Below are 14,455 nucleotides of genomic sequence, written 5' to 3'. Positions count from 1 at the left end.
AACTTTTTTCCGGTCGGTGCTTTTCAAAATAAAAGAGTAACGAGAAAGAAATGAATTTCCACCTCTTCAACCTGCTCCCTGTTAGTCCACACAGCGACTACTGCCTGACTTCAACCCGTTCATCGCCATCGCAAACAAGGAGAGACTCAATACTTATGCCGATTTAATCTCATATCTCCACAGTATGGCTCATTATCACTATTAACTCTATCACTCTGCATTTACTCCAGCTCTGCACATCGCCTATGTTCTTGAAAATTATCTGGACATAATATGATACAAAAGCTACATGTAAATAAAATAAATGTAAAAGTTAAATAAATATTTAACTATAAAATATATAACAAATTATTCTCATGATCAATGGGTGATGACATTTCCTTTTTTATTTTGAAAAACCTGATACCTCACAAACGACGTTGTCTAATGTTGATGACGTCAGGTGTGCGACTCCATCCATGCCTTCTTGCTGGTGTGTTTTGTAGAGGGATATGAGCTGAATGAGTTCCTCAGGCGCTGTATTTGTAGTTATTCAGATTTATGGACGAAACGAGAGCGCGAGAGAGCCTTTGAAGGACGCGTAGAAACAGGAAGGTGAGCTTCTGGTGTCACCTGCAGGCTCATGTAATTCACGTCATGTGTCAGCTGTGTGCTTAGTTTGTGTATGAGAAATAAAACAGTTTAAATTTAAAGTGGGATTACAGCTGCTGTGCTCATAAATCATTCGCTATAATCATCCAAACATGGGCTCTACCTTCATACTGAAAGTCAGAACATCTCTAAAGTCCTCGCAGCTCTTTTTCCAACATGGACGTCCAGCTTTCTCCACATTACAGCCTCCCTGGGTTCTCTCTGTGTGCAGCAGAGAGCCCAGCCTCACCCTGGGTGTCAGACGGACACACAGAAGCAGCAGTGGACAAACTAAAGGGCAGGGTGGGGTTAGAAACAGCACCATCAGAAGCGGTGAAGAGGATGGTACAGTGAATGGAGGAGGAGATAAGAGGTCTGCTCCCCGGCAGAGGATCCATAAATCTGTGTTTGCTGCTGGAACGGCAAAGAGGACGGCGGATATACTGAGGAGGAGGGCGCCTCTGGTCTGTGAGTATAAGGATGAAGAGGAGCCTGAACGTAGGTCAGATAGGGGAGCAGGTGAGCATGCATCACCACCTCTCTTCAGATATTTAACAGCTCATGATGTGTTTGGATGACTATTTGGATGTTTTACAGGAAGGCTGCAGCCTCCTGAGCGACCGCTCCCTTCCAATGAGTGGAAGAAGCTGAAGGAGTCTCAGGGAAATCCACCTCGCTTTGAAATCCAAATGATGACAGCTCTCTTCACCTCTGGGGGCGAGCTGGATGTTGCCAAGTAAGAGTTAAATGAAAGATTTAATTTGCCCTACGGTGATTAAACAGATACTGACTCTGGATGACTTCCAGTGGAGCTGTGAGGAACCTTAAAGGCATTTTAGATCAGTCGCTGTTCTAAAAGCTTCCTGAAAATCCTTCATTTAATCCAGAATGCTGCAGTGAGAGCATTAAAGGACTGAAAAAGCTCCATGTTACTTTAATTTAAAATCCTCCTCTTCAGGTCCCTGCTGACTTTTGTAGCCACGGAGACTGGCACACTGTCCTACGAGCTGCTACTGCGATACCTGACGCTGTGTGTGAGCAGCGGCCATGACGCTGAGGTGTTTGACGTCTATGACATCATGCGGGGAAGTTTCCCCTCTCTGGACACAGGAGCTTCCAGTCTTTTTATCAAAGCCTTCAGCCGGACGGCGAGGTGGAGGGAGGCTCTCAACATCCTGCAGGAGCTCAAGAAAGTAAGCAGTTTTTTTTTTAGGAGAAAATTAAACTTATGAAAAGTATTTCAGTGAGGAAAAAAATGCACTTTTAGTTTAGGCCAGAATTCATTACGTGTGTTTGTCATTTGCTAAGCTAAATATTAACCTAAAAGTTGTTTTTCTGAGGCTTAAAATTAATTTCTTACACTTTTTCACTCCTTTTTTTCCTGTTTGTCTATACAAACCAATTAGCCATGCTTCTGTTCAGTTCTGATAAACTTATAAATGTTCAATCGTAAACTTTCTCAACCTGAACAAACCTGAACCAGCTTGCTCGTGGGGGGGTTCTATACTTTTGTGATTTTCTCTGTTTTCTTTGTGTTATTGTAGGGTCTTTACCTTAGAACGTAAAGCACCTTGATTCAAAGGTTGTTGTCATTTATCATCTGCAGATGACGATGGTTGATTTCGTGATATTAGTGAGGTAGTTTTCTATATTTCAGGTTGTTTCAAATGTGAGCGAGCTCACAGGTGAAGCTTTCTTTTCCTCCATAATTATCACCTGATTTTATTTACTAACAGACTTTTAGTCCATCACCACGCAACTATGGCGACGTCATCGCAGCGGCAATGCAGCACGGTGACACAAGCACTGCCTGGGCTCTTTATGATGAGCTAATTGACAATGGACTGAGTCCTCACCAGGAGACATGGGAGACTCTGTTTAAAGTGGCAGGGAAAAAGGAAGGAGAAGAGGGAACGAGTGCCATGTCACAGGCTGAACAGCAGGAGAGGCACCTGGGAATTCTGCTGCACATGAGGAACAACCAGATCTACCCTCAGCAGAGCCTCGCCAGCAGCATCAAAAGCTGGTTTGAGAGGTAGGACCGTGATAGGGAAGCACATGCATGCAAAACAAATCCTGTTTCTTAAAATGTGATTTTTTTTTTTTAAAGCTTTGCTCCCCTGCATTTATTTTCAATGTGACGTGTATTAACGGCAAACCTCAACATGTGAACATAATCACTCTAGTGTATATTCTCCTTGTGCTCCTTCCCAAAATCAGCCTGACAGGACAGGAATGGACAGGCAGCTGGACGACCGCCACCCCAAAGTAATAAAAACCACTTCTGATGTATGTACGTACCTCCATTATGATAGTGTGTGTCATTTAAACATATATATGTGTGTGCATGTGTTCAGGGGAGTATGTAGGAGTTGTGGGTCTGAGCTGGAGTCCATCCAGCTGACTGCTGAGGAGTACCAGCAGCTTAAAGACAGAGTGATGACAGACATCATTGAGGGACAAGATGTTTTCACCAAGACAACTCCAGAGGTAAAACGCACACATACACACAGGGACCTTGAACTTTAATTTATTATTATTTATTGTTATATTTAAGTGACAAACAAACAGCTGTAAACATAAAGAAGCAGCCCGAAAAAAGAACATTCAAACATCCTGTAAGAGGGAGATGAGATTTTTCTTTGTACACCCCGTCACCACTAGGAGGAGTAGTGCTACTGCCAGTTAGAGTGATTTAATGTGGGGGGAGGGGGTGTGATCAGAGAGGCATTTCGTTTTGTTTGTGGTTGTTCCTTTCATATTCCACAAAGGTCTGTGTAGACTCTGTAAATAAGGCTGCAAAGATAGGTTAACCACTCCAGTATTTTTAATGCCATTATCTCAACCCGTGAATTAAGCATTCACGTAATTTAACATAAAGAGACACAAGTATGTTTTAAAAACTTAATACAAACCTAAATTTTTTTTTCTTAATAATGTTTCCTTTCTTTCCTTTTTTCCCTTTGTCTCCTTTGACCTGTTACGTTCCTCCACCTCAGCTTTGCTGTTTTTGTTTCCTTTTGGTCGCTTTACTCTGTTTTTCTTTTACATTTGCTCATATTTTCTTTTCTACTCTTTTCTTCCTTTTCCTAGTTTTTTTTAGTAGAAAAGTAGAAAATGCTAATATTACCACAATACACAAAATCTGTGTGAGTGTTTGTGAATGGTGTCATGTTGCCTAGCAACCACTTATCTTTGGGGCACAATGGTGTGTTTTTTGCAGTTGCGCACCTATAACACCTTATAAAACAGTTATACTGGTTTCATTTTACCGCAGTTTCTAATTTAGATCTGCAACACTTCTGTTATGCGTGATAAATTATGACCCCCATTGATGTTTTCTTTTTTCTAATTAAAAAAATAATAACAGTTCATTCATGTAGATGTTTGAAAAGTAAAGTAAAATATTGAAACTAGATTTTTATGGCGCACTAGTTTCTCAGCTGTTTTCTTGCTGTCTTTTGCTAGATGGCGTCATTGTTACACCGGCTGGCACATCAAGCTGGCAGAGTCTGAGCTGGTCAAAAGAATAGATCTGTGTTTCAAGTTTTATAGACATTCTTAGGTGCAGTGAGGCAGCTGTTTGTCCCCCTGGTTCCAAGACTTTATTGATTATTTCCCTAAGCTGGGGTATATGACTCTGTGGTTAACTATTAAAAATCAGAGGAGGATACAGTTCTGTTATCACCACATCCTTTGTGGTTTTCTGGCCTTTGCAGTTTTTTTTTTTTTTTAATGTTAATGGGACAGCCAGTCATCTGGAAGCTGTACTTTCAATTTCTGATTTATAGATAAGAATTACGTTAGATTATGCAAAACTTAAATCACAGCAGTTTTTTTGGCTTTATCCTGTAAATTTGGACAAAATCAGACTCCAGACAATAAAAAATACATCGCAAAGGCCATTCTGCACCACAGAAGCAAGCACAAAGACTGTTAAAGTGAACATTTACTCTTAATGTGCAGGAAAAGCCAGTTGATTTTTGATCGGACCACAAATTAGCCCATACACTTTGCTCTAAAAGATTTTAAAAAAAAAGAAAAAAGGAAAATAACAAAAAAAAGAAAACAAAAACCCATTTTTTTTCCAGTTTTAGACATGACATGAGGTCATGTAATCACTGTTTGTAACTGGGAGGGGCCACATCCTGCCGCCTCAGTAGAATATCCCTCCTGGCTAACACCGAACAGAATGATAGCACCTGTCTTTTAGAGGCCAGTAGAAACGCCTCATTCCCACTGATGCCAAACAGAATAAGAAGGGGACAAGGGGGCGGCGTCTCATTGAGAATCCTGGACAGGGTATGGAAAACCTCTGTCCAAAACTGAACAAGACTGGGACAAGACCAGTACATGTGGATCAGTGAGGCTTCAGCAGTTTTGCATCTGTCACAATGTGGAGAGATTTCAGGATGCGTGTTTGCATTCATTGCAATACTTAAAAACGAAGCTCTTGCCAATCGAACACTTTCCAGATAGTATTGCCAGTGAATCAAAAATTCATGGTACTTTACTGCATAATTTCATCAGTTTTGCTATAATGCAGCACCAAATTATGATGAAGCCTCCACCAGCTTTTACTCACTGTTGCTTTCTCTATAATAAGAAGTGCCCCAAGACTTGTGCACAGTACTTTAGGTCAGGTGAGGGACAAAAGTTGCATGAGATTGCATTGCGCAAAAAAAAAAAAAACCAACTAATTTTTATCAGATGTAGGCTCATATGAAAATGACCCAAAATAGAACACAAAAGATCAGATTCCATGTGGTTTGCGCTGTTCATGCTGTTGTGAAAAACCAGATATGAGTCACATGTAAGCCAGAAATATCATATGTGGGCTACTTTTGTCTGCAGAGTGAACTAGAGATTAAACAAGATGATTTAAACGACTGTGAGCCGGCAGTGAACTTCACTGAGACCCAGCCAGCACCTCTAAAGTTCACTAATTAACATATTATATGTTGTTTGCTTAAATTGTGCAGAAGCTGAACTATTTGCAGTGAAACAGACCAGTTTGCACGCAGACTCTTTTACTACCAATTCATGTTCATGGAATACATGCAGAATGAGATTTGTCTTGCTGGATAAGCAAGGCAAGAGGCAGGGTACATGCTAGACGTGTCGCCAGTCTGCTGCAGGGCTAGCACAGAGACACATTCACATTTACACCTATGGGCAATTACTGTGTACCCTGCCTCTAGCCATATGGCTGCTGGGATAGGCTCCAGCCCACTGGTGACCATGAATTGGATGGCTGACAAAGGCCTTCTGTACAAAAGTAAGTCATGTGGGTTGGCCACAAGGTCAGTCTTCCTCTTTATTTCAGTGGAAGTTGCAAAGATGATTTACATATTTACACAGCTAATTAAGTTTACTTTAGCTAATTGATTAAATTGAAGAAACAGGAAAATAACAGAGGTTGTGGTTTTTGCAAACACCCACCCAATTCAGAGCAAGGTGATTTAACTATTTAAAATTTCCACTCAATTTTCACATGAACTAAACAAATGAAGGGTGTATTTGTGAGCTTCAGAGGAAATAGGTGGACTTTGTTACCTGTGAACGTAGCCTGCATGGACATTTCCTCGCTGTCTTTGTGCTTGTAGCTTGATGTTGTGTATGTACGTGAGTTTCTTGGCAACAAAGTAAATGATCCCGTTTCCCATGAATTTATTTGTTTAAGGGGAATGTTTGGCTTTTTTTCTGCTTCGTGAATTTTCCAAGTAACATGAAATGAAAATGAGATCATTTACATGCGTTCAGCTGGATTCTTTATGTGACTGCAAATATGTAGACAGACAGCAGCAGACAGACAGCAGTGCACTTACAAACAAGCTTAAAACGCTGAATTATGGCTGTGTTGTAAGAGCCTTATTTGCTGTGCATGCATATGTGCAGCGTCTGTGTCGAGAGCCAAGGTACAAGCTTTTCATTGGATTGGAATGTACTCCTTTTTTAATAATGCAATTAAAGTAAACATAAAATGAAGTTTATTTAAAAAACAACAACTGGGCAACACCGGCAATGTGTGGTTAATAATATGACATACCGGTATTTAAATTATTAAAATAGGGCTCGCTTTGCACATGTTCTTGTGTCTTTATCTGGCTCAGTTATAGTTGGTTCAATTAAGGGAATTTCCAGCATGCGGACGGCCATGTGAACGTAGCCCACAGCTACCTCCTGCTGAGCAGACAGACAGTTTAAATGAGCTTTGTTAATTCCCCATTTAAGGCAGTTTATTTCAAGGGCAAACAGAGTGCTTCAGAGGAGAGTTAAGCAACTTGTGAAGGAAGGAAAAGGGGTAGAAGAAGGGCATCAGCACAAAGGGGAAGAAAGGCGGCAGTTTGTTTCGGTCTTTGTTTGGTGATAACTAGTGAAAAAAACAAAGTGTCTGTTTACTTTTCAAATAGCACTCATATATGTTTAGATAGCAGAGGTCAAAGATTGACTATTAGAGCAGAGAATGCAACAACACATCCCTTTATCCACAGAGAGAGTCGCTGTGAATAAACTCTGAATGCACTAATCCTGTTTTTATTTTAAAACAATATTAACATTAGCATGATTTTAATGCAGAGCCTCGCTGTAGGAGCAATTTTTGGTTTGCTCATTTGTGTTTAAGCTTCTGGCCACCACTCAGTTATGAGTTTGACATGTACTGAGCCTAAAGTCAGACTTTTCAGTGTGAGAGGTGGGTCTCTTTTAACCTGGTGAGGTCACCACATTAGCTTATTCTGATTACATAAGCTGGTGCAGAGCAGGGGTTTTTTAGTGATTAATGGAACATGATAATACTAACCTAGTACTAACTTGGTTAGTACTACGGGGCTACCTAAGTAACTACACCTTTCTAGTGCCCCTTTTGCATTTAGAACTGCCTGAATTCTCCCTTTTTCCACAACAGGGTTGCACAGGGGATGCAGATTTGTCAGCTTTACATCCAGCTTTAATACTCAAGTAGGCTGTGGTGTTTAAATAATGCTCAGATGGAACTAAGGGGCCAAAATTGTGTTGAGAAAATATCCCCCAAATCATTACACTACAACCACTGGCCTAAACCTTTGACAGGGCAGGATGGATCCATGCTTTCATGTTGTTCGTGCCCTATTTTGATCCTACCGTTGGAAATCAAGACTTATCGGAACAGGGAATGTTTTTCCAGTCTTCTGTTGTCCAGTTTTGGTGAGCCTGTGTTAATTATAGCCTCAGCTTCCTGCTGTCTGCTGACAGAAGTGTCATCTGGTGTGATCTTCTGCTGCTGCAGCCCTTCTGCTTCAAGGTTTGACATGCTGTGGATTCAGAGAAGCTCTTCTGTATTCCTTGGTTGTCATGAATGTTGTTTTTTTTTGTTCCCGCTGTTTCCTATCAACAGTCTGCTCATTTTGACCTCTGACCCCTGGCATTAAAAAGTCATTTTTATCCAGAGAGCTGCAGCTTACTGGATATTTTCTCTTTTTCGGATCATTCTCTGTAAACTCTCGAGATGATTGTGTGGGAAAATCCCATCCACACAAATACCTTTCTTCCTCATTCTGATGATTTGAATTTCTTGGCCCTTTCTACATCCCCAAAAGCAATGAGTATCTTATGATTGTCAGGTTAGATATTTGTGTTAACAAGCAGTTGAACCGCTGTACCTACAAAAAAAAAAATACTAGCAGATGAGCGTATATACGAGGATGCGGTTTTTGTATCTGTTTTCTGGCGCGGCTACTTGTCCAAAATTTTTGTCTACTTGACAAAAAGTTTGATAAAGTGTTGTGGCTATAGTACGCTTTAACATAATGCGAAATAGCACAGTCTAGGCTGTGTTTTATGAAAAAGCAGATCGTTTGCTTCGTGCAGGGGCACATCATCATTAGTACTCATATAGTATTTCAACTACTGAACAATTCAATGCCTCCTTTGTTGCTTTTGTTGGTTCATGGCTCTATGGTCTGGACTTTTACTGCAGAGCTGTGCTGCTGGACTTTGCAGAATGTGGCTGCACAGTCCAGCAGCACAGTGGCTGGCTGAAAACGCAGTCAACATAAACCGGCTCTTTTAATCTTAAATATTTATTTGGTGCATAAGCAGATATAAAATGTAGACTCCAATCAAAATGTAAAGGGGGAAATGATGACAAGTGTCAGAAGTGAGATAACTGAGAAGTGAGATGAACTAAACTCAGCAGGAAGTTTTTTTTTAAATAGTGTTTGAGCTGAAATTGATAGAGTTAATTATGTGCACACGACACAGCTCAGTGGGAATGGATATGTTTACAGTACCCTACTGTGCTTTGTGTAATAAAGGTGGCACTTAAGTGATACTATAAGCTTATGCATTTTTTATGAGTGTGTGTGTGTGTGTGTGTGTAGTCGTGTAATCCACAGCAGCACAGTGAGCTGGTTTCACATATCAGCTCTGGAAAGTCCCTGGATAATTATGCTGGACTTTGTCTTTCTCTTTTCTTCTCCTCATATTCTTTGCTCGTCTGCGGCTTTCGTTTATTGTCTTTCTTCCTTTTCTTCTTAATCAAACATTGCTGCAGAATGAGTGAGTATGACTGGTGTGTTTAGGCAGTCAAAATTAATAAGAGCATGAATAAGAGCATGTGGCAGTTTAAAAAAAAATCTAGATCGTGACATTAAAGACACTCATTTTAATGTGCGTTCATGATACTGTGGATGCAATCACGATTCACTCCAGGGGAATTCACAGCAGCCTATTTCCATATTGCTGTTGGTGAAAACTGAAAGCACTGACAGGTTCCCATGCAGGTTCAAAGCAGCTTTCCTGTTATGGCACAAAGCTGCCTCAGAGTTTTTACAAGTTTTGACCTGAGTGGTGCATAAAAATTATAAAATGTGGTGTGAAATTTATAAGAAATGCAAATTGAACAAATTCTGCATAGATGGAGCTTTTTACCTCCCCTGTGGTCTGCATGTTTTGGGTGTTATGAAAACAGCTGCAGATGTCCTTAGATTTCTGTGTAGTAAAGATAAGGGCTCACCAAGGGCTAACATATTAGTCTGACTAGTCTGAGGCAGCTTAAAAGGTAAAAACAAAACACGATTATCTATTATTGATAAGCGTTATTTGAATATGCTATTAAACTTTATGTTAACACAGAGGACTAGCTGGCACTCTGCCATCTGCCTGCTGGGAAGGAAAGTCCAGCTTGATTTATTACTGGCAGGCCTTTGATCAGTTGGTGAGAAAATCAGCCAACCATCAGCTCACAGGTGGAGCTCAGATACGCTGTTTGACTCAGTAGCAAACTAACCATCTATGATGTTGTTAGAAACCTCTGCAGATGTTTTCTGCACATTAACCGTGCTCTCGGGTCAAATTATCAATCGGAAACATTGCACAGAGGGCAACTATGCTTTTTGCTGAACATAACATAGGCTTTACATAAACAATGGATGCAGCTACTGCGATGTCATCCACTGGTTTGTGACGCTTTTTGGCTCCTGTGTTGTTGTTGTTGTTGTTTTGGAGCCACAATTGCTCATGCTCATTCATGGATCACTTTCTTTATAAAAACTCCTCACTGACTGTTATTTCCCTACATATCGCTCTCTTTACATATAATAATTCTTCTTCCTCTCTGTTTGTGTGTCTGTTCAGGAGCTGCAGCGGTTCAAGTTGTTTGTGAAGAGGAAGCCAGCCTTTGATGTGGTTGTAGATGGGCTTAATGTTGCAAATAGCAACAAGGACAAAAGCAAGCAGTCAGAGACAGTAAGAATATGCACAGGTGTACATGCATTAAAAGTGTGAGATGCAGATTTACCCACAGGGCAGACCCTGTGTGTAAATCCGCACTCACTCACACATAGTTACACAGTCTTGATTTTAGTGGTTTCTTCCTACATGCATATCTGTCCAACTCAGGGGCTTTTCTGCCAGTCACAGAATGAGTAAACCTGCAGTGTGTGTGTAGTTTTTTTTTTTTATTTGTTTTTTTTAGAGCATGCATGTGGGAGATGCACGTAAAACTGCCCAGTACCTGATTTTAACAGTAATGAGAGTACTTGTCAGCCTGCCTACATGTGTCTGTCAGGATGTGAGTGTGTGATGGCTTATTCTGCCCCAATTTTCTCACATATGTGGCTGCAAGACAAAGGAAAGTACAGACTGATGAGCCTATTTCCCTATCTAGTCATCTAGTTTGTGGGAAAGTTAAATAATTTATGAAAATAAATGCAAAAGAGATCGAAATTTACATCAAGCATATTATTCAAAGGAAACTGGAGGACAGCCGTACTGCTTCAATATGAATTACCTGCTGAATTCACTATTCAGAGTTCTGGATGACTGCTTACATGCCATCAGCTCACTGAGATGAAACAAGCTGAATGGCTGCAAATAGATAAACAGTGCATTGTGTATTTGCAGCTTGAACATCAGAAACTGTTTTATAAACAACATTTTTCACACATAGTTTTGAGAGACATTGCTGACAGTGAAGCTGAGATAAGAAACACTGGAAATGTTGGAAACATCGTTAAATATTTGTGAGCAGCCTGCAGCTTTGGCTGCTCTTTCCCGACTGCAAATATCAACAAATATTTACAAAGAAACAGCTTATTTAGACTTGTGAGATTGATCTTTGTAGAGACCGCAGCGTAACCTGCTCAAGTACCCGACAGCATTGCCAGCATTAATGTTTGTGTTAATTATGTGTTCATTTATTTGTAGTTATGTCCTGGTTTTTTGTATACAGTGTCAGCCAATATAGATGCAAATAAAAGGCCAGGAGTCATGCAGTTTTCATTTTTCATGTTCTCATTTTATTGCTATTGTAAGACAAGCACGTGCAAGGCGAGTTGCAGATAAAAGTTTAAAAATGTTCCAGTGAAATCAGAGAATGTGGCTTCATAGTTTTCCATTTGTAGGCAGAAAACTATTCAATTGAAGTTAATTGTGTTAACTATAATTAACTTGGGAGTAGACGACTCTGAGTGTCGAAACATTTAAAAGAGCAAATAAAACCCTAAATTGGCATTTCAGCCAGTGCGTTCCTGTTTTTTAGTCTGGTTATCTAAAGCTTGCTCAGCCATGACTAGTCAGTGCTACTCAGACTAGAAATAGAAACTATAAAGCTTCCAGTAACAAAGCATCTTGTCCTGTGGCTGCCAGTTCTTTAGATGTCTGTTTGTAGAGCTTAAAGAAGTAAACATTACTGCAGTACACAGACATTTTACTTCATTTTTATTGAGGCAATGAGCCTATGTAGGCCCACTCATAGGAAAATAAATACATAAATTATACATATGTAAAAATGTATGAGTATGTACATCCAAATGTATGTAATTTTTATATTGTATGTCTTTAATGACTCTTCCTGGACCTACACGTCTTTTATAACTTCCAGCTTTTCCGAATGTGAAACATATAACCCCCCCCCCAAAGCTCATTGCCCTCATGTGGGATCAGCTGCTTGCATTGTAGACCAAATCCAAGCCATCATTTTAGTAATTATTTTTATTTATTAATGTTCTCGTTTTGAAAGTGAATATAAAGAAAGGCATATATTTGTGTGTTTCAGCTGCTGCTGGTGGTGTCAGAGCTCGTCGACCATCAGGGCCTGACTGTCCTGGTGCTGGGAAGGAAACACATGCTGCGACCCTCCAGATCCTGGGACAGAAACAACATGAACCTCATCCAGCAGAAGGCCCACTGTTTCTTTACCGACAATATGTGAGCATCTTATGATAATAATAATGATAACGATAATATAAAAAGAACAGCATGAAATATGTTCCATTGGATAGACAGGAAACCAGTACTGGGAATGTTCCTGTTTACTAGTTACTCTGTAAAACGGTAATCAGTAACTATTTTTACTGCTTCATGAAAGTAATCGGTTGCATTATCTGTTTGTTTCACTGGAGCGCTACCTTCAGCATTCGCTGGGTGGTTAGCAGCCGGGATGAAAATGGTCGATTGCTCCTTCTGGTTTGGGGGGGGAGAGTTTGTGCCTCAAATGAGTTGAGGTGTCTCGGGATCTTTATTCACAATGATGCGAAGGTGGATTATAAGGTCGGCTGGCAGATGTAGAGTCAGTAGAAATGTGGGCATTGTGTCAGACTGTCAGGGTAGGAAGAGAGCTGAAGTTTTATCCCTAGAATGCCTGCCAGGCTTGGAGATCGGAGGGAAGCCTGGAGTAGTGCTGCTGCTCCTTTGTGTTAATAGGAACCAGTTGAGGTGCTTCTCCCTCGTGCCTTCGCTTTGGAGGGTTTTTTTTTTTTTCCAGCACATCCAACTGGAAGGATATCCAGACCTGGGAAGATCCCAGGAGGATCTGGAAGGCATTGCTGGGGAAACAGACAATTGTTGTATTATGGAAAATTGTTTTAAAAAACATCTTTACGGACTGTAAATGTTTCATTAGCTTTCCTTTGTCATGTTAGAGCAACATTGCATATTTAGCACTGAGAGTTGTTGCTTTCGGCTGGTCTCAGGCTCGCTAGTAGCAAGATTCACTGATTCACACACAGATGCAGAAATGGCTCCTTGAATACCATCTTCTCAAACTATCTTGCTGACCTTCTTTGTCCTGGAATAGGCCAAAGCGGGACATTCCTGCATGGTGAGTAGATGCAGACCAACAGAGTTTTTACATTTAAGCTTAAGTGATGTCTGTCTTGGCTTGAAGACATTGTCTCAACAAGCACTGTGCAAACCTACAATGCAATCTGTCTATACAGCCACAGCTTGTGGCTCTGGAGCCTCTGGAGAGATTAAATCTGTTGGCTGGGTTGATAACACCTTGGTGTCCCTCCAAAATAGCTGGAGGAGGTGGCTGAAGAGAGGGAGTTACTATTCTTGACCCGAATAAGCAGCAGAAAATGGATAAATGTAACACCTTAGAAATTTATTTGTTTTGTGATGTGTTTAAGTTGATGGTAATACCTGCCTGTTTAAAAGGCAGCACACAAGCAAAAAAAAAGAAAAAAGAAAAAAAAATGTCATTAAAAATCATTCAAGAATCAAAAGATCCTCTTTAAATGTGTTTGTGGGTGCTGCAACACAATCTGGGTGGCTGACATATATAGGAAACCATAACACAGACTATGAATTCAGATGTAGAGCTCTGCTTATTTTCTGCATTTTGTGCTTTTCAGTTCAGAGGATGACCCCTTCCTGTTGTACGCTACTTTGCACTCTGGGAACCACTGTCGGTTTGTAAGCAGGGACCTGATGAGGGACCACAAGGCCTGCCTGCCAGATGGAGCCACCAAGCGGCTCTTCTTCAAGTGGCAGAGAGGGCACCAACTGGTGGTGGACGGGCACGTCACAGCGGGCAGGAGGGTCCGATTTCAGGTGGAGAATGAGACCATGAGAAGAGAGGGTCAAGGCTCAAAGAAGGAAGCATCACAAAATTAACTCTGTTTTCGTTTGTGTTTTCCCAGAGTATTCCCAGCTATGACACCATTGTCCAAACCTCAGGAGGAAACTCATGGCACATCCCTTATGATGAAACAGAGGACAGGAGCACCTATGAAGTACCACAACACTGGCTGTGTCTCAACAAAAAGCTCTGAAGACTGTCTTTTTTTTTACAGTTTGGAATATTAAAAAAAATGCTGGTACTGAAGACTTTTAATAAAACTGTGGACCTGTAAATAAACATTTACCATCACTGCAGTGTCTGTACTGTTTTAATCATATTTCAATTTAATATGATTAAATATTAGATAATAGGTACAGCCAGATCCATGGATATTTGAACAAGATGTACAACAAATGTAATTTTTCAAATTTTGGCTATGTGCATCCACTGACATTGGACTTTAAATAAAACAATTAAGATGTGATCAAAGTGCAGACTTAT

General features: G+C 40.5%; 1 protein-coding gene across 1 annotated transcript; it reads left to right on the top strand.

Moving 5' to 3' along the window:
• The first annotated feature begins 482 nt into the window (after positions 1-482).
• prorp (protein only RNase P catalytic subunit) lies at positions 483-14,234 on the top strand. Its single transcript, XM_085342999.1, has 10 exons — positions 483-1,149; positions 1,228-1,366; positions 1,589-1,823; positions 2,367-2,665; positions 2,851-2,898; positions 2,988-3,120; positions 10,246-10,356; positions 12,167-12,318; positions 13,746-13,944; positions 14,034-14,234. The coding sequence occupies exons 1-10, from the start codon at positions 744-746 to the stop codon at positions 14,163-14,165; spliced, it is 1,854 nt and encodes a 617-aa protein (XP_085199125.1). The 5' UTR covers positions 483-743; the 3' UTR covers positions 14,166-14,234.
• Positions 14,235-14,455: the final 221 nt, after the last annotated feature.

Source organism: Diplotaxodon limnothrissa, linkage group LG19, assembly GCF_057381915.1.
Source record: "Diplotaxodon limnothrissa isolate DT_005_m linkage group LG19, D_limnothrissa_male_GT1.1, whole genome shotgun sequence".
In the NCBI taxonomy this organism is placed as follows: domain Eukaryota; kingdom Metazoa; phylum Chordata; class Actinopteri; order Cichliformes; family Cichlidae; genus Diplotaxodon; species Diplotaxodon limnothrissa.
The sequence above is the reverse complement of the archived record's forward strand: the minus strand, read 5'-3'. Positions and strand labels throughout refer to the sequence as shown.

Coding starts and splice junctions, on each gene's coding strand:
- prorp (XM_085342999.1), top strand. CDS start 744: ATGGGCTCTACCTTCATACTGAAAGTCAGAACATCTCTAAAGTCCTCG. Junction 2,666..2,850: donor ATCAAAAGCTGGTTTGAGAG/GTAGGACCGTGA, acceptor TCCCAAAATCAG/CCTGACAGGACAGGAATGGA. Junction 13,945..14,033: donor GCAGGAGGGTCCGATTTCAG/GTGGAGAATGAG, acceptor GTGTTTTCCCAG/AGTATTCCCAGCTATGACAC.